Source organism: Bidens hawaiensis, unplaced genomic scaffold (assembly GCF_021521415.1).
Source record: "Bidens hawaiensis isolate Kalapana, Puna unplaced genomic scaffold, B.hawaiensis_p1.1 tig00018044_1, whole genome shotgun sequence".
Classification (NCBI taxonomy): Eukaryota; Viridiplantae; Streptophyta; class Magnoliopsida; order Asterales; family Asteraceae; genus Bidens; species Bidens hawaiensis.
Window position 1 is genome coordinate 113,404 of NW_027492726.1, and position 20,567 is coordinate 133,970.

At 37.8% G+C, this 20,567-nt stretch overlaps 2 protein-coding genes and 2 non-coding genes across 4 annotated transcripts; 1 reads left to right on the forward strand and 3 right to left on the reverse strand.

Annotated features, from left to right (window-relative positions):
- The first annotated feature begins 2,055 nt into the window (after positions 1-2,055).
- Positions 2,056-2,128, forward strand: TRNAA-UGC (transfer RNA alanine (anticodon UGC)). Its single transcript has one exon. It is a non-coding gene; the product is annotated as a tRNA-Ala (tRNA).
- Positions 2,129-2,334: 206 nt separating this feature from the next.
- On the reverse strand, positions 2,335-5,940 carry LOC143555306 (putative alpha-amylase 2). Its single transcript, XM_077044879.1, has 14 exons — positions 5,789-5,940; positions 5,644-5,704; positions 4,842-5,451; positions 4,722-4,753; positions 4,513-4,645; positions 4,324-4,421; positions 4,096-4,140; positions 3,899-4,004; positions 3,695-3,821; positions 3,328-3,443; positions 3,140-3,216; positions 2,936-3,070; positions 2,781-2,849; positions 2,335-2,690 (listed from the first exon to the last, which is right to left on the reverse strand). Exons 1-14 carry the CDS (start codon positions 5,929-5,931, stop codon positions 2,418-2,420), a joined length of 2,025 nt encoding a protein of 674 aa, XP_076900994.1. The 5' UTR covers positions 5,932-5,940; the 3' UTR covers positions 2,335-2,417.
- A 5,716-nt stretch (positions 5,941-11,656) lies between these two features.
- On the reverse strand, positions 11,657-11,728 carry TRNAT-CGU (transfer RNA threonine (anticodon CGU)). The gene has a single exon. It is a non-coding gene; the product is annotated as a tRNA-Thr (tRNA).
- Positions 11,729-16,199: 4,471 nt separating this feature from the next.
- On the reverse strand, positions 16,200-19,844 carry LOC143555312 (protein LONGIFOLIA 1-like). Its single transcript, XM_077044884.1, has 5 exons — positions 19,456-19,844; positions 18,971-19,011; positions 17,386-18,846; positions 17,135-17,285; positions 16,200-17,047 (listed from the first exon to the last, which is right to left on the reverse strand). Exons 1-5 carry the CDS (start codon positions 19,607-19,609, stop codon positions 16,323-16,325), a joined length of 2,532 nt encoding a protein of 843 aa, XP_076900999.1. The 5' UTR covers positions 19,610-19,844; the 3' UTR covers positions 16,200-16,322.
- Between the last annotated feature and the right edge of the window lie 723 nt (positions 19,845-20,567).

Below are 20,567 nucleotides of genomic sequence, written 5' to 3' on the forward strand. Positions count from 1 at the left end.
TTATTCTTTGTTGAAAACTTTTGAGTTTCTTCACAATATTAATTCATTAGTTGCTGATTTTCTCTATAAAATGATAGTTATTACCAACATCATTTCTATAGCAACATTCACCGGAGCAAGTATAGAACTTTTTTAGTTAAGAACCGGTTAATACATTTTTTTTTCTTTAAAAATAAACATCCAAAGTGTCGGTAGCTTTTTATAAGATGACATAAAATATGTCACAAAAATGAGTCTTGTTTGAGTTGATTTGTTTAGCCCGTTTAACTACATGGTTTGACAATCCATTAATTGTAACTCTGCAACTCATCAACCAACTTAACACATTTACAACTCTCAACTCCGTCTAGTTTATATTTAATCACCCTCATTTTCATTGCTAAACTCAAAAAAATTACAATAAAGTGGCAGGTAAAGCGAACAACAAGCTGCATCGCAACCCTCTTTTAAATAACAAATCATATCCTACTAAAAATGAAATTTTGGGTTTTAGGATCTGAAAAGTTACTACTCACAACTTGTTAAACACTGGTCAGAAAAAGCCACAGCCTCCGCAGCTAGGAAACCGAATGTATCAAAAGCAAATGGTAGAAACACGTGTTGATTCTCTAAACAAGTTTTCTCATGTTTGGCAACTTTGCTTGATTCCGTCTTCAACGCAGTCTGACCCGCAATAAACCCATTGTCTCTTAAGCCAACAAGAGGGGACACTCCTGTGATGTCCACACAAAAATGTCCACCCTCTGCCCACCCAAACACAAGAATATTAGTTGGCCGTAGAGTTGACTTTCCTGCAAGGGGGGAGGGAGGGCTCTTTTTTAGTGGAAATTCCTACTCGTTTAAGAACATCACACATGACACCCCTAACCAAACTATACCTATATTTAAACTTAGGCAACTCCTTGTATGGAGTGTGTGCTCGCCAAAAGAATCCAAGCAAACCTTGCAGCAAACTGGGCAAGGGCCATCAACCAGAAACATAGGGATCATTAGTCGATGTTTAAGAATAGGCCGATACTCCAAAGCTGACATATGCTGGCCCAGTCCTTCAATGGGGATGACCATCAGGAAATCCTGAGCTCGAGGAGCCCGAAGACATTCAAACACCGTTTTTTGGTGAGGGGAAAGATTAAACCGTGATCCTAAACTCTATACGATTCCACTAAGCAGGGCATTCGCCAAAGCATGCTGGGCTTTAGGGAGCGGTGCCCTTATTAGAGAAACAACTAAGATCGAAATCGGGAAGAAACATGCGCAAACGATCCATCGCGCATCGATAATCAGAGTCAACTACATCAATGCCATACTCTCTAAGAATGGGGTCCTGCAAATTCCATGATTGTGACCTTGAAGCCATAAAAGCATATGTAGTTAAATGGGTTAAACGAGCCATGTTAAGATGATATGATTCCAAGTGTGTTCGAGTTAAGGTTCTTTTTGGACACGTTAAAAGTTGGGTTTTGAGTTGACCCGAATACCCGATTAATAAAAGTTATGCTTATTTTTTGAATAAATTGTTTGATTCATGTGATGTGATCATTTTTCTTTGCTTTGACCACAGAAAGGTTGAAGCTTATTTTGTCTTTTGAGTTATAAAATGAGTTTAAAGCTTGCAGTCCCTAATCCCCTTATTGGACAGGCATGTATTAGGCCTTTTCAAAACCAATGTGACATTTTTCACAAGGATTAATGGTTTTGGGTTGTTTAACTTTATTTTTTTTTTGTCTTTCATAAACTTTATATTTTTACATGGCCCCGTTATAGTACAATTCACAGCCCAATCATTAAAAAACATATATATTGCAGCCCAATATCTATTACAACCGACGAACCCGATCCTATTAACACAAAACCCAACTAACATGAACCCGGAAAACCCGAACCTTAATAGGGTCGAGTTGTGGGTAAGCCTTTTCTTTTTTAAAACAAAACCCGACCAAGTATACCTGATTAACACCCCCTACATAAATGCGTCATACTGATTCGTCACACCAAGCAACTTAGTTTAACATCACCATGTATTTAGTTAAAGTCCTCAAATAAGATAGCAAAGATGGGGATGTAGCTCAAATGGTAGAGCGCTCGCTTTGCATGCGAGAGGCACGGGGTTCGATTCCCCGCATCTCCAATTAAATCATGTATTTTGTTTTGAAAACATCTTTCAGTTTCTACACAATAATATTAAATGCAATTTTATATGACCGTAATTATTATCTCCACAGCTTTAAAACTTTTTCTTAAACATAAAAGTAATTGAAACAGAAGGCATTTTTGTAACAAGATTACAACTTACAAGACATTTGTATTCAATTTTATAGAGATTAGCATCAAGTTATATTTCACTTAATTAAAGTTTATTTTCACATTATTTGAGTAGTTTAATGCAATAATGTTATACATACAAATATATATAAGAACTACATTCTCAACCAGAGCTGGTAATCTGACCCTTTATCAACAAATTTTTGCCAACTCCCATCCAAATCAATTTCCTTTGAAGGATTCCAATCAAACTGGCCAAGCTTCATCACTAATGTATCACCTATCCCCGCCACATACCCGTCATTATTCGCATGGTAAATCTTCACCGGACTTCTGCAGTGGATCCCAGCCCGTTTTCTAGCCTCTATTAGTTCCGTTATCACCTCACGGAGCCCAAAATCATAAAAATGGTCATAAAATACCACAGGCTGCAAAATAGAATGAAAAAACTCAAACACTGTGGTAAAAAATGAGAATGAAAATGATGGGCCACTTGTATTAAAAAAGCACGAGATTACCGTCCCGGGATGGGTTAAGATGTATGCATATCCTTGCATAAGCTTATCTCGTGGGAATGGCCAATGACCCTGTAACAAAATTGTTAATTTACATTTTAAGCTATCATATGATTAAAATATAGCCATTGGCCCAAACATGAAGATTAAGAGTGGACCTGTGTTGACCCGGTATCATGATTTTCCACGAAAGTGACAGCACGTGAGGGCCACCATCCCATTACCCCTGTTGGTTTTCCATTTGGATCTATTAATCTCCAGTATTGGTTATGCAATGCGGCATGAAGTATTCCCTGCAGAGTACAATAACTATTACAGTTGTGCTATTTTTCATAGGATTTATGTAATAACAAATGGCTTACCTTTGTTGTGACATCAAATGCAGACGAAGTACCACCAGTGGCGTTGATCCAGTTAATCACACGTTGACGATGTGCATCTGAGAACATACAATCAAAACCGTCTATTAAGGGTGATTTAATGTCGAATAAATATGAAGTCAACTCACTAATCAAACATGATTAGCATTAAGTTTTATGTTTTCTTTTACCTTGGTTGTAGCATAGATTACCACCTTCGTAAGCTAGACTATCCCAATATTCTCCAATGGCAAATGCGGGATTTGAAGCTTCAATGTATTCTTTCACATATCCACCTGAAAATCCTCTGCCACTCAAAATTATTCATCTTTAATAGGATTACTAAAAAATTGTGTGTATTATAGGTAAAAGCAAGAAATTACAGATATAATAATAATAATATAATAATATAATAATAATAACAACAACAACAATAACAATAACAATAACAATAACAATAATAATAATAAGAATAAGAATAAGAATAACAATAACAATAACAATAACAATAACAATAACAATAACAATAATAATAATAGATCGACTTTAAACATTCACCTTACAAAGTCAAGGCGCCAGCCATCATAACCAATATTGCTCTTGAGCCAATTCAGCCACTCTTTTACATCATTTCTTACAAAATCCTGAGAATGATCAATGTTTGGTGCTGCATGAAATATGTCACCTGCAATTCATAACATGAGCAAAGGAAGTGATACAAATATAAATACATATAAGTGCTGTAAATGATTATATCCATACCACTTGAAGGATTTCCACGACCCTGGAAATTTGGGTCATCACAAACAATTGCGTCAGGTCCCCATGCAAGCTTCCCACCAAATATATTCCATACTCCATTTTCACTCTGGCATCAATATAAAGCACCAGAATTATACAATGAGATGTTATGTCTAAACAAAACAACTGAAAATAAGCAATATCAATAGGTAGTTCACCTGTTTATGAGCACATCGATGATTTAGTACAACATCACCCAATACCTGCAAAACATGAAACAAATATATCAATCTCCAAAAAAGGATAAAGAAACGGTTGCTGAACTTATGATTTTAACAAGTCAACCCAAAAAGATCGATGGATATATAGAAAAAAGATTTTTTTTGGTTGCTACAATGTTTTTATCATCTATATGAGCTTTTGTTTATTTTGTTTCAGAATTATACCAAAAGATGGTGGTTGTGCATCTCCTCTATGCAATACTTCAGCTCATCCTGAGTACCATATGCAGAGTTCAAGTTGTAGAGATCAGAAGGCATATACCCTGGAGTCATTAATCTTTTTAATTCAATTCATTTTGGGCAAAAAAAAGAATGAAAATAATGAAAAAAAAAGGATAATTAAGTAATGAAGACCTTGTGGAGCAACAGATTCAGTTGGTGGAGGTAACCACACTGCTGTTATCCCACATTTAGATAAATCTGAAGCTTTTGGAGCCAAATCCTGGTACCACTTTTTTCTACAGCTTTCCCAATTAAAACCTTGAAACTTCATAATTCAAAGATTTATAAGATATGCATTTAAAGAAATAAAAATTGTAGTAAGTCTAAACCAAGATACTAACCACAATCTCACGTCCTGTGCCAGTTCCTGGCTCTGTGTGACATAAAGAATAACTAAAATTATACATAATAGAGAAGAAAGAACGGTTTAGTAAAGCTAAATGATGAAATAAAAAAAACACCTAATTTGACTTCTTCTGGAGTCTCCTGCCATTGACTTGTCTTCCGCTGCAGAGCACGTTCTAAAGCCTTACGTTTCTTTTGAATTACTTCTTTCTCAATTACATGATTAGTTAATGTGTCTCCATCTTTTGGTTTTGCTTGTGCAATTGACCATACTTCAGCAAGATTAGGCAACTCCAAAGACTTAAAGTTTGATGTGTTGACTTCAGAAAAGTTGATCTTTCTAGGAGGGAACTTAGGGCGAACAGAGCCTATCCTTCGAGCCATCCAATCTGGTATTTCTCTACGTGGGCCGTCATTAATCAGTTTTGATTTCTGAGAATTATCATCAACTACCAGGGCTAATCTTCCACCATTGACAGTCATCTCATCTTCATCCACAGGTTGTGCAAGTTCCGGGATTGTCATTTTCTTGTTTTGTGTAAGTATTGACAAAAGTTCTTGTTGCTTAAGCTTAGATGTAGCCAACTCCTCAAGTAGTTGATGTCTTTCCTTTTCTAAGGCTTCTTGTCTGGATATTGCCTCATAAAGTGCTTGTTTAGCGGTGATTAAGTCATCTTCATCGAGTTCTAGTATGGTATTATCTATAGAAGCGTCGCCAGAATCACCCTGTAAGAAAATAAACACAGAATAATATTGGATTTCAGTTGTGCAGATTAGCTTTCTATCTCCATTAAACTGACAGGATCATTGACATTGATACTTCCAATACTTGTTTTATGTAATCGATGCCAATTTAATGCATTGCACCACATTTTTCACAACAGTAAAGAAGTATAGCATATAATGATATTAACATACCGCACTACAGCACACTGCAGCCCTTGAATTGCGCAGGTAGTCACTTTTTTGTAAGATCTTTCTGCAAAAACCACATGCATGATTCTAACTGACAGGTCAAAACAAAAAATGTAAAAAAGTAAAGCTGTAACTTAAAAATATAAACCTTTTACTGTTGGAGTGCTTTCTACAGGTCAGTGAATATTTCTTGTGATGAACATGCAAATTAGACCTGTGACTGCTTGAGGAAATAAAGGGGTGGTGTGGAAGTGTCCTGAAGGCGACATCGGTTACTGAGATTGCAGCCATTTATCCCTGTCAACAGAATAACTAATTATAACAAAGCTTAGAATAGCAACAAACAAATATTACTACGAGTGCCAATTCATCAAAAACTAAACATCCTAAAACAGAATCAAACTTCAAACCCAAGGCCATCACATGAAACAGCCACACATAAACGGTATCCAAATATAGGCAGATCACTGACACTAATTAAGTATTAATTTATTAAACACATAACAGACATTAATTTCTTCCCAATCAGAAAAGCTCATGGTTGCATCACAATATCACTTTTCGCAGAGTAATTATCCACAAGTTATTCTATTAAGCTACGCTAGCTGAAAAGAATAGTTAGGTTTCAACGACGTGGCTTTTGCTGGAAATGAGGCCGTACAACATGAACACGGAATTTGATCTCAACCAAGATGACTCTTTCTGTTTATTATAATATAATACTTGACACACTTACAATGACCCTAACCATATGAACCTCAAACTCACATTCAAACAAACTAGATAAACATTCATAAACTAAGCAGATAAATCTAAACTTTCAAACTATTAATTAAATCCTAATTAAGCTTGCCACTTTAACCGTTTCAATACGGTTTTCATAAAAGTATCTGAATCTGTAAGCAAAAACATTAGACTTAAATATGACGCATGAATTATTCTTCATTTCAGATAATGGAAATTGCCACAGGTATACAATTAGACAAGTCAAATCATGTATACGCACACCATAACGGAAAAAAAAACATATGCTGCATCTAACGCGTAAAAACGCCTAAATTCATAACAAATAGTAAAGGATCAGGTAAACGTTCAACATTAAGATTCAGTGACCTGAAAATCAGGGATTGAACGGCAGCAGAAGGAGGCTAGTAAAGTGTTAGGTATCTAAATGGTGGATCAAGGAGTATATGGTGTTGGGAAGAAGAGAGGTTGGATTAAAAATTAGGAATTATAGTTTTTTCTTATATTGGGGTTCTCCATCAAAATCTCGAATAATTTCATGAATGTTACAATAGTTCCCCAAATATAAGGATCCACTGATCCATTGTTCACAACCTGACAACTATATCCTCTATACCCAACTATTTCTACGTTTTCTTCCCTTTCTATAACAAACACACCAACCAATTCGGACGTTTGAATTACCAATTAATCAAAATCAAGCCGTTTGAATCACCATTTCGAGATAAGTTTTACATCAATCGACTCTTATTATTATTCCGATTAAAAACCCTAAAACATCGGTTTGAAACTCAGTTTTTCAACGGAGGTCAATTATAGTTATTGGTGATTTTTAAAGGTGAGATGATTATCAGCCAATTCACGAAAGGTGAGATTATTTATTTTTAATTTGCATTATTATTATTATATTGTTGTTGCTAAAATAAGTTAATAATATAATTTTCTATTAAAGTGTGAGAAATGATATTGTGGATCCCTAAATTATTGGAAATGTCGGTAGAAGTGTTCACTTAAAGTGTAAACTATTTATTTTCTCCAAAGTTTTTGTGTTTTTCTTGAATTTGGCAAGTTCTCGCCCGCTATTAAAATTATTAATGGGCCTTCAAGAATTTAAAATTGTACCTAAAAATCTTGATACCTAAATAAAACTATAACTTAATTAGTTAATGAAAGTCTGTTAAAGTGTTCTAGTCAGTGCTCCATATACGAACAATATCTATTAGTCCGTGGTTCATTGCGTTAAACCAAAACTATAGTGGATTTTTCCGGTCAAAGTTCTACTAAGCAAAGACCTCGAAGGACCTTCACACCGTTTATCACAAAAATGCTCTCTTCTTTAAGTAGTATCTGTAGCTAGGGACTCTTATTTTAAACCGATGAAGACCTTGGGCTCTTTTCTCTACAGAAACTCCGCATAGTTGAAGAACCACCATGATGGAGAAAGTCTAAAATATTTATTTTTTTAACGACAACAAAAAGAAAAATTATTGAAAAACACTAGCAAGGTGTTACACCATGGCCCGCCCATTTGAGCCGTTAATTAACCACTAATTTGTTGTAGCAAGTACCAACGGTCGTTTTATTCCCACCACTTTATCTTCTTCCACATCGACAAAACCAAAAGGCTTAGGATCCTCCCACACCATCTTGGATCCTCACACACCATTTTTTTCCTATACGGCTCGTATAAGGCTATACGGTCGTATAGCACCTGAATCATGTCAGTTTGTGTCGGAACTTGTTGGTCATTGTTTGCAGTGACTCGTATAGCCCTATACGGGCCGTATAGGGCTATACGGGCGTATAGACAAGTTTTTGGACACATTTTTAAATATTAATACGTTAATACCGTATAGACCTATACGGGCGTATAGACAAGTTTTTGGACACAATTTTAAATATTAATACGTTAATATCTTACATTTTAATGTATTAAGTACGCTACATACTTGGCTAAATATGATATTTTAGAATAGAATAAATTATTTATTAACATTTACATAACATACTCGGCTAAATAATTTGTAGTTGTACCCAAGAACATTTATTTAAGATTATATTGTGTTACATTTAATAATAGTCTATACACAATAATCAATCAATGATTAAGCAAACAAGAAAACATATGACCAAAACATACTGATTAACATCTGGTCCACATACATAAAAATAAATGTGCACCCCAAACATTTGGCAAAAGTTTTCTATACGGTTGTATAGCCGGCCCTATACGACCGTATAGGTTTTATGGTGTGTCAGGTAGTAATACGAGCCATTTAACACCTATACGGCTCGTGTAGGTCTATACGGTCGTATAGGTTGAAAAAAACTGTTTTTTTTGTCCCATTGTCAGTCATGTGTAGCCTATACGGTCGGTCGTATAGGCCTATACGAGCCGCATAGGCATATGAGGGTAGTGTATGAGGATCACATCCCAACCAAAAACCAGCATTCTGATCATAAAACTTTACAAAGCACCATCTCTAACCATGGATCAAAACTCTCCCCATACACCTCAGGTTCAAATGAATTCCCCAACTCCATCCGCCACCCCTGATCGTCTTACCGTCTCCAAAGCATTCAAATTTCTGGAGATGTAAGTGATTAATTAATACTTGAATTCTAATACTTTTGGCCGGGTTATAAAATTTGAGTTTTGCTTGTGTACATGTTTTTGAGTAGGTATAAAAGTCCAACCGATCAGATATGATGATGTCTCCAGTCTCCAAAAGACTTGTTGCTAGAACTAAATCTTTCAAGTCATCTTCTCTCTTGCCATCATCATAATTCGTATGCTAAAAATCAACAATTCAAGGTAAATGTTCAAGATTGATTCTTTTTTTTTGTGGGTTGTTTCCATTAATATGAGGTAGTGCAGATTCAAGCTTCAAAGTTTCAAGATTTGGGTGCTGTTCAAAGTTGATGAATTTTGATGGGGCTGGAAAGGGTTTATAAAAGTTGAAATCTTGAACCATTTTTTTAAAATTATATAAAAGTTTATAAATCTTGATCGAATTCTTTTTCTGTTCAGATGGCCTGCCGGGCTTGTTTGGATATATTTCAGTCATTGTTTTCCTTTGAATCTTGAATATATGATATAAAGATTTCATTCCAAACCTGACTTCATATCGCATGTTTGAGCCAATAAGTTCATCGAGTTCCAGTTCCCAAACCGATTTTACAAGAAATGAATGAAACAGTATCAACAGTAGATTCAAATCTTGCCGTTAAGACATATGTATCTGTGTCCATGTTTTATCTGCTTCTCCTTGCTAAAAAAAAGCATAAATCACCTGGCTTTTTAGCAACATTTATATTTAGAAAGTTGTAAAAGTCTTGCCTTGGTTGCATTCATGTGCCCCCTTTCCACAATGGTAAAATTGGGTGACTGAACTTTTTTTTGAATGGCAAATTTCATTAAAACAACTAGCGAGGCGCTAGAAATCAATACACGACCAAGAAATGATTACAACATAAAATTACATCAATCAATCCATCTAATGCTTTTAAGAGGAGAACGATTCTTGATCCATAGATAACCCAACGATTTTATATCCTCCATTATTTTAGATAAGCAAACAGGTTTGTTGGGGAAGATGAGATTTTTTTCTTGCCTTTCAAATACACCACCAAGCGGCTAGAACAATACTATATAACACCTTACTTTTGAGATGGCCCAAATCACTCGTTTCATGAACTTTGAGGAGATCGGCACCGAGAAAGCATAGATAGGAGGTAGATGACACAAAGTACCAACTCCTTGCCAAACCACCGAGGCAGCGAAGCAAGACGTAAAGAGATGCTCACTTGTTTTCTCATGCTTCCCACACAATCTACACTTCATCGATCCCACTTCAATGTTTCTTTTTGAAAGCGCTTTTAGAGACGAAATCCTCTCCATTTCGGCCCTCCAAGCATGAATGTTAACTTTTTTAGGAATCCAACTATTCCACTTCATGACAAACGAGACGGGAGAGTTGGAGGAATCGGACAACAACTTCTTCATAGACGCAACCGAAAAAATTCCGGATGAATCATGCATTGAATGTTAACTTTGTTCACCCTCACATGCAGCAGCATATTCAAACATGCTGCCGAATGTAAAGTTTCCTCATGAGTTAAAGATCTCCTCTTCCAACGCCAAATCTAAAGTTTCCTCATGGGGTGACTGAACTGAAACATTCAGTTTGTGGTGGACACATGATGGTTTATGAGTATGGTTTCTTGATGTTTTCTTTGCTGAAAGTGCGGTCAATTAGCGAAATATATCAGCTATAAAGTCGCTAATTTTTATGCACATTGATGCCAAAATACTTCAATCTGAAAGCACTTGCTTGATTCAGAAAGATTGTGCAAAGAATTCCCTAAATAATTATACTAGTTGAACTGACACCATATGGACTTTTAAGTTTGTTATTTAATTGATACTGACCAAACTAATCGATGACTAAACTCGAAGTCACAACACATTAGCAACGTTGAATGACTCTTTGTAAGAATAAAATTAATATCTATTTATTTATAGGTGGCCATTATAATCATTTGTATAATATTAGATCAAAATATAAACTATACCTTATCATATATTAGTTTGGTAATTGACTAATTGTTGATGGGCCATATTCCCCTTAGGTGTATATATATAAGAGAATAAATTAAAATCATAATATAATCTCACACACATTAGAAATTTGTGTGCCTCATCTCTTCTAAAATCGGGTTTCCCTCAAGAACCCTAACACCATCATTAACTATATATCCTAAAGTGGAACTCGATTAAGATGATAAACATGTCGACTATATCATACCCTGCTACGGCTACTATTCTTCCTGCTATAACAGGTTCGTTCATAGGTTTATTATTATTCATGTTTTCTAATACTTACATGAATAACTTTACCAACACTCTTAATTAATCAACTAGCACAAAATTATGTGATTCAAAGATCATACTTATTTGGAACTATTACAAGTTCATTTCCTTGATTTAAGATTACCGAACTTGAAGTCTAGACTAACACCCATGCTCCAACGCTGATCACTCCCCTAGCTACTTTCGCATCTCAACTCTTTTATCATAGGTTTACAATTAAGTATGAAGTTAAAAAGAACGAAGGATGAGCGTTAAAGAGAGGTACTCAGTGTTAGGTCCATTATCCGTACTATGTGCAATTAGCTTATCTGAATATTTTTAAGCCACATATAATCAAGGCTGATATGAGCTGTGTGAATACCATAAATTTAGGTTTAGCTAGAAGTTGTAAAAACACATAGCTCCCGGAGAGGATCGAACTCGCGACCTTTCGCTTACGAAGCGAACGCACTACGACTATGCTACGGAAGCAAATATGCTATACAAGTTTGGCCATGTTCAATTTGTCTCTCCACTTATCTGAGGTTTTACTGGATTCGTTGTCAGTAAAATTCGAATTGAAGTGTTTGGTGTCTCATTTCGCTGTTGAATCGTGGAAACCCTAATGTATACGTACAATCGGTAAGTTCACGTATTGCTTATACTGTAAGCCTAATATCTTCATTTGTAGACGTCAATTACGATAACCTTAATTTGTCCATGAGCTGTTTAGTAATTGTGCTTTTCGTTAATTGCTTCAATAGATTAGTTTAATACATTTTAACATGTTCAAATACTGTGATATGAATTTGCTTACATGAACAAATTCAAGAAGAACTGAGTCTAGTTTGAAGATGAGGATGAAAATTGCCATGACATGTCTGATGATATAACAAGCAGTTTCTATGCAAATTAGTCTGAAACATTTGGACTAGGGCTGTTCACGAGCCGAGCTGAATCAAGCGAGGCTTTGCTCGTGTTCGGCACTGTCGAAACATGAAATGAATCTGACCTGATCCATGACGATGTTTCCACGGATTTCAAGATGAACGAACCACGTCTTGATCTTCTTCTCCGGTTGCTTGAGATCTGCAATGGCTTTTTGGGGGTGTGGAGGTGACTGCTAAGAAATCTACATTTTTTAGAACTTAGGCAATTAGGTAGTGACCAGACTAGTAGTTTTATACTATATAGAAATGTAGATACTGGTATTATATTAAAAAATTAATTCTAGCCAAATGAGTGTAGGGGTATGGTACTAAACCCGGTTTTACGACCCTAAATTTCTTAGCAGTCACCTCCACACCCCCAAAAAGCCATTGCAGATCTCAAGCAACCGGAGAAGAAGATCAAGACGTGGTTCGTTCATCTCGAAATCCGTGGAAACATCGTCATGGATCAGGTCAGATTCATTTCATGTTTCGACATTGGCGCCATCCGTGGGACGGCAACGAACTACCCTTCGATTTTTCGTCTCGGTCCTCAGATCTCTCCCAAGAAAAACCCAGATCTAGAAGTTTACAGAAAGAGGCTTCAAGACTTGTTCTATTAAAGCTCAAAAAGATCCATAGATCTAAAAGAGGCTTCCAGATCTGTGCAAAAATGAAGCTGAAAAGGATTTGTAGATCCAAAAAAGAAACTACCTGATTCGGATGATCAAACCTCCAGATCTGTGACGGTTTTAAATTCTCTCTGCTCCGAGCTTCAGATCTATCTAGATCTGATTTACAGATCTAGATCTGGATTACAGACCTGGATTTTAGGTTTAAAATTACAATCTAGATTACGGAGACTCCCGTCGCCATGCACGCGCGCCAGCGAATTCTCACCATGCGGAAACCATCATGTGGGTTTTGCGCAAAAGACTAGCCGCCATACATGCGCGCCCGCGAGTCACCGCTCCGCCGCCATGCATGCGCACTGCCAAGGAGCAAGCTTCGCCACCATGCATGCTCGCCCGCGAGTCACGACTCCGCCGCCATGCATGTGCAAGCCTGATTTTGATCTTTGCATACATGTTTCACACTTCCTTTTATTAATTTGAGCAATATGACAACATTATATTGACATCAAACTAAAAATAAAACGAAGTAAAACATACATGCGCGAGCTTCAAGCTCAAACGCGTTGACGAGTTTTAACTCTAAAACGTCAGGGCCTTAGCCCAATAATATGAGCCTTAGCTCAAATTACTCAAAGCATCCATCCCGCGTATTGCGCGGCTCGACCATAACATACCTAAGCACAACTAAGGCAAAGCACATGCCAAAACATAGTTGTTGAGGTTTCAGGTCGGGGCCGCGCATGGGATTATTATGGATATAACACATACTGACGCGCAAAAGGCTAAAGAACTCATTCATAATTCCCTATAATAAGTGCATGATAACGTCGCGCAAAAGAGGAATAACGAAATGCCAAGACACGTGTCAGCATATTCAAAATATCGCAAAATAGCCTGAAATATGACAACTATTAAGGAGTACTTAATAAATTCCTTACAACCTTGTTCAAATTTCAACATGTAAGCATACCTTATATTCAACAAGCACACGCGCGCGCCATCGTGCATGCGCCGCCATGGTTCGATGTACCGCCATCACGCATGCGCCACCGCGATTCAATACATCGCCACCACGCATGCGCCACCACGATTCAATACATCGCCCTGAAGCAGCAGCGCGCCGTCACTCATGCGCACTAGCACTGAGCACCGCACCACCGTGATCCAACACCAACCAACCACGTGCATTGACGATTCGTTTTCACCAGAGGGATGGAATCACGCGCAACGCGCGTGCAAGAAAAGAAAAAGAAAAAACAAGCCCTATTGAAAAAGCAAACTTGTCTAATATCTATCTTATCTCGCTCGCGCGAGACAAGACACATTAGACTGGGGGGCTTGAAGGGGGTATGCACCCGCCCTACATCGAGCGAGGCGGGTCAACCCACAAAATATAGACGAGGCTTAAAATCAGGATGTCATGAAGACACAAAGCCAAAACCTATGCGCGTGGCGCATATCATATGCTCACGCATCACGTATGCTCACGCATATGCTCACGCATCACGTATGCTCACGCATCACATATGCTCACGCATATCACATCCGCGCATGAAACATCTGCGCATGGCGCATATCACACGCGCCAAACTTAAAGGTCGGGAGCCTAATAATATCCCACATGGCCACGCGCCAGCTTAATTATTCTTATAGTCCGTAAGTCGCCTCGCGCGCAGGCTTTATTATTCTTATAGCTCGTAAGTCGCCTCGCGCGCAGGCTTTATTATTCTCATAGATCCGTAAGTCGCCTCGCGCGCAGGCTTTATTATTCTCATAGCTCGTAAGTCGCCTCGCGCGCAGGCTTTATTATTCTCATAGATCCGTAAGTCGCCTCGCGCGCAGGCTTTATTATTCTCATAGCTCGTAAGTCGCCTCGCGCGCAGGCTTTATTATTCTCATAGATCCGTAAGTCGCCTCGCGCGCAGGCTTTATTATTCTTATAGCTCGTAAGTCGCCTCGCGCGCGCAGGCTTAATTATTCTCATAGCTCGTAAGTCGCCTCGCGCGCAGGCTTTATTATTCTCCTAGATCCGTAAGTCGCCTCGCGCGCAGGCTTTATTATTCTCCTAGATCCGTAAGTCGCCTCGCGCGCAGGCTTTATTATTCTCATAGATCCGTAAGTCGCCTCGCGCGCAGGCTTTATTATTCTCATAGATTCGTAAGTCGCCTCGCGCGCAGGCTTTATTATTCTCATAGCTCGTAAGTCGCCTCCCGCGCAGGCTTTATTATTCTTATAGCTCGTAAGCTGCCTCGCGCGCAAGCTTTATTATTCTCATAGCTCGTAAGCTGCCTCGCGCGCAAGTTATGTTACATTATTATCGAAACGCGCACTCTATCTTTTATCAGGCCCCGCGCCACTATTGTTATGATGTGTGATATATCTTATTCATGCTAGTGCACCATCACTATCATAAGGACCATAACATGTCACCATCATGAAGAAAACCTCCCAAAACTCAAAGACAATAAAGACAAGGCCGAAGAAAAGGGAAAAAACCGCCTCATGTCCTAACACACCTCATAAAGTCCAGCGCTCCACCTAAACGCTTGCGCGCCTAGGAGCAACGCTGGACTTGGGGGGCTTGTAGGGGTACGGTACTAAACCCGGTTTTACGACCCTAAATTTATTATGTTTGGCTTATTTTATTATATGGACTAATACAATGTTATTGGGCTGAGGGGGTTTTGTGGAGGTAACCCTAACTGGCCTAGGCCCATTAGGGTACCATGATGGTGGCCATGAGGCTCTCTATATAAGGAGGTCTCCACCTCCTTATTAAGGGGTCATGCTCAATAAGAGCCACCACCATATTTTTGTGTCTGTAAACAAGAGATCCTTGAGATTTCTTAGCAGTCACCTCCACACCCCCAAAAAGCCATTGCAGATCTCAAGCAACCGGAGAAGAAGATCAAGACGTGGTTCGTTCATCTCGAAATCCGTGGAAACATCGTCATGGATCAGGTCAGATTCATTTCATGTTTCGACAATGAGCAAGCGTACCTTTGCTCGTGCTTGGCTCCTTTACAAACCGAGCCGAAGTTGAACTAGCATTTTTCAATCGAGCATCGAGCAATTTAGAGAGACCTAGCTACAAGGTTTTGTAGGTGCTTCTGATAGACTGATACTCTCCGGTTATGAGTTCTAGACAGTTATGATTCTTTGAGATTACCATTCTGTACTTTTCTTGCCAATTTACTTGATAGCCAATTAGATGGTTGAAATGACGGCATATGTTCATAAAAGTAATTCGTTGCTTTAAGCAGATGTTACGGTTTATAACAATGCACTTCTAATATTAAATACAAAATTACTTGCATTGAAATTGTATTAACTAGTTTTGAACATCTTTCACCAATAATGTCACAATATATATTCAACTAATGATTTGAAGCAAATAAGATATATATAAACGCAGTTAGTATGTATTATAAATTATATGCCTTCAAATAAGCTTTCGCTTTGCAGATACACGCTTTCACTAATCTAAAATTATGCTTCTAAAGCAAGCAAACATTTCAACTTCTACATGGTTAATAATCGTCTACAATGAGGCCTTACTGACCAATCCTGCAGACTCGTTACTTGAAAGTTCACCACCTCACTAATCAAATCTTTAAAAATTAAACGCTCTATATCCAACACCACACCCGGAACCTGATGACAATGATCATCCCAATCTTGTGACCTTTTATTCACATCTGCATTTATGATATTAGTAACTTCATCTTCTTCATCGTATATGCCTATTTCTGATTTATTCTGCAGATCGTCTATTCCCGAGCATAATTGTTTCAGTAACTTATCTCCATTCAGAATCCTTCCTTTATGTGGCCCTAAAGGCCCTAACATGGCTAATTCATGACTAACGACATCATTCACGGTATCAAATATCATCTTTCTTCTGATTTTTGATCTCATGAAACTTTTGTTATATCCATCATCTGTAGGCTCTGTGTATGCTTTAGTTTTCTCTAAAACATGGAACAAACCAGGGTTGATCAAACTGACAGTTGGATGAAGCTGGACTATCAGGGTTGTACGGTCCAGATCTTTTAAGCATCCCGAGGCTAATATGATCTCTTCTACATATACATGATCTCCGATTTCACTCTCACGTGAAGATTCTACTGCTGTGTTTGTGTTCAATAATTCAATCTGATGAACTAAGTTCTTTATGTTTTCTAGTTTCATTGTATTGAACTCAGAATACTGATCTTGTGCTTCTTCAAAGTGTACATTCTCAACATCTGAAACGAAATAAAGATGACAAGATTAATAATTGGTATTGGAAATAAGGTATGTAGATAAATAGATTAATAATTTAATATATGTACCGTTAAAAGCATTAGATTTTTTCTTTACTGGTGATGGTGTGTCTTCTGTGTAGAATGCATCAAGAACAGAGACTGGGCTGGGTTGTTCCATGGTATGCTTGGCATGGTCAACTGTTGACTTTTCTTCAGTCAACCTTTCTGTGATATTACTCTGTTGAAGATAGGTAATATTAACTCAAATGACTGCACTTAGTGAGTGTGTGCGCGTGTAAATTTGTGTCAGTTAAAACAGATTTAAGTGCATCACTTACCCTGTGGTTATCCACGGGCCGAAACGGGCTGTTGACCTCTTCGGCCCACTCAGCGCTCATGACTTCTGAATCATTTGATTGGAAGGAAATTGTATCACTTTGTTGACTCAAATTTCTTGTTTCACTACTGTCTTGCAGTGGATCCATGGATTTTGGCTTCAGCCTTCTGTTTGCTGAGCCCAGTGTCGTTCGATGCATCCCGGATTGCTTCTTGGGCCTGGTCCAGTCAGATGATGGCCCATGGATACTGTTCTTTGATCTCTGCAGTCTTGGGCTCACAGGACCAAAATGTTCGGTAAGATTTGAAGGTGACAGTGGTCTACTCATTATCTTCCTTTCTCTTAGAGCCGGATCTTTCAACCGATTCCTACCAACCGATTCTTTTCTTGCATCTGCGTGTTTGACCTTTCGCTGACTTATGGTGGGGGAAACTGGTTGGTCAACTGTTTGACTTTCTGGTTCTTTGTTCTCTAACCTTTTTTTCGCCTTCTGCATTGCTTCTAGAATCTGCTTAAGGGCTCTGAGATCCTTCCCAGCTGTTTTATACTCATCTTCGGTCAACCTTTTCTCAATCTCATCATAAATTGTCCGAGACGCCCGTTCTCGTGATGGCCTTTCCTTAATCTTGAATGTTGGCTTCTGTGGGCCCCGACCACCGCCTTCCTGCTTCCATGGAGCCGTTTCCAGGGGTATTCTTGTAATTGCATGACTGACTTTGACTCCCCTTTGTGGTTTTTGAACCTTTGGGGAAACAGAAGTGCAGTCAGGCTTTAACTTATCCTCTTTTCTTGATGTTCTTGAATTCAAGACCGGTTCTTTATCCAAGCACGTGCTCGTTTTCAAGGTTTTGCTTTCATCAGTGGTGTTTGTTAATGCTTCCAACCCCATCAATCTTGCCACAACACTTGATGGTCGCTTGTTACTTATTGGATCATTGGCAGAATTACTGATATGCCCTTGTCTGCTGTCCAGTGATAACCTTGGAAGCTCTTTGATCTTCATAATGGGTTTTGACTGATACCGCGATTCTCGTCCGTCACACGAAAACCGTGCTTTTTCCTTCAATTCCTTCAGGTTTCGATCAATCCTGTCATATTGAACAGGTTTTTGAGGCAGGAATGGCCTTGGGGAGTCGATATGCTTCATTGCGGTCCCCACTTGCTCATCTTTGGCTGCAGGTTTAATTGATACCACACGGGGTTCTCTGGTCATTAAATCTTTGACTACATCTCTGATATCGGGTGACTGTATAGTCAAACTTGGTTTTCTTCTGTGTAAAAATGGAGATGAAGAGGATTCAGAGATGATACTTTGGCAAGAAGATGATACTTCTGTTTGAACCCTTTTGCTATAATCTAATGATGACATGACGGTAGACGAGCTAGAAGATGAAAGCGAGTTTCTTGGTAGTTCAATGGAGACTCTTTCCTTCTCTTTTGAGACCGCCTTTGGGGAGTTTTCCTGCAAATGAAAAAATCAGGTACAGGTTAGTATTTCTGCTAGTGTTATACTTGCTAAAATGTAAAAAGAAGATAAAGATATGAAAAATGGTTATTTTGCAAGAAATTACGAGTTTGGTGTATACCTTATCATTCGTGACCTCTTTTTCACCATTGTCACTTTGAGCTGCATAGAGATTGGGAAATGGTTAAGACATTGAAACAAGAAGTAATATATAATGATTGTATGCACATATGGTAATTAATGCACACATGAAGAACATATAGTTTTTAGGAACTTCTAAAATCTTATAAGCTATGCTAGTCAGATGCACTAGTGAACCTATTGTTTTTTTGTGCACTTTGTAATTCTACATGATAATCATGATACATGTTGCTATCATATAAATATCTTGCAAGTTGCAACTATCTTGCAAATCATTAATGGGTATCCCAAATTCATCTTTCTGTTACTTTCTATTTGTACTATATTAGATTGCTGTTTATATCTGTATTACGTTTCGATACAACAATAAGTGGTTTTGGATTGCTACTGTTTACTTGATTTGCATATAAAATAACCTGTTTCCAATAAAACACCCCCAAATAAATTGAACTAAAATAGTCATACCTGGTGGTATTCTCTTCTGGTTATGGCCGTGGCGGCGTAGACCAAGAAGGTACCGCCGGTCAAAGATCTGGAAAATCCCATTCATGCATCCTAACTGCTTCTGCAGCTCTTGTTTATCATCTTTTAAAGTCTGCACAGCCTCCTTATTAGACATTTGCACCACCACAGATTATTGATTTCTTCTACTCAATCAACCAAAGCTTAAAAATCTTATAAAAAGATTATTTAATTGAACTCATAAGATGATTTTTTTTGTTGGGTGCAAACTAAAATATTATATTCAAAGTTTGCTGCTTTTTTTGGTTCTTGAAGGGAACACTACTAGAGTTGCAGAAGGGATTTTGATGGAATATATGGAGGCATTGTTCAATTATTTTTGTGGGAATTGAATTGGGTGTCAAATTTTAAGAATGAGAGGGAAAATTGCTGTCAGTATGTATATATATTTATATGTATATATGTGTATATTTTATATATATATATATATATTGATTTAACAAATTCCAGAGAGATGAGTTAGTGGGTCAGATCTGCACTGGCCTTCCACTTATCCATGTGGACAGAATAATGTGGGTAGGGTCTGGAGTCTGGCTTCTTCATGTGGTGTTTGTCAGGTGATACAAGTTTTAGTAAAATGCATGTTCTAAACCTCTTTAGCAAACATATCTCTTTTGCAAAATGACCAAAGTACCCCCTCTTTCAACAAGCATGCCCCTCATTCCGTCATGCTTATACTGGGTTGAATAGTAATTTAACATAAGGGTTTACTTATTATGGGACTATGGGAGTCCCCTTCAAGTTATTAAATGGAAATGCAATACATGCATCTTTATTTAATTCTTTTTTAAAGCAGCCATGCAACAAACACTTGTACTTTATGCAGTAAAGTCATAAAAGGGTCTGAATTTAATGCTTATTAAATTCTCTCATGACATTGAATGTCTAGTTTCACCTCATATGATGTTTCTTGCTTTATCTTTGCATGTTCCTTTTGTACCATTGCCAATTAATTTCTTTTTCAGGTTTTCTGCCATTGGTGCATTCATTGAGGCTAATGCTCTTTATTTACAACACTTTAAAGTCATTTTCCATAGGTTGTACCTCATGCATTG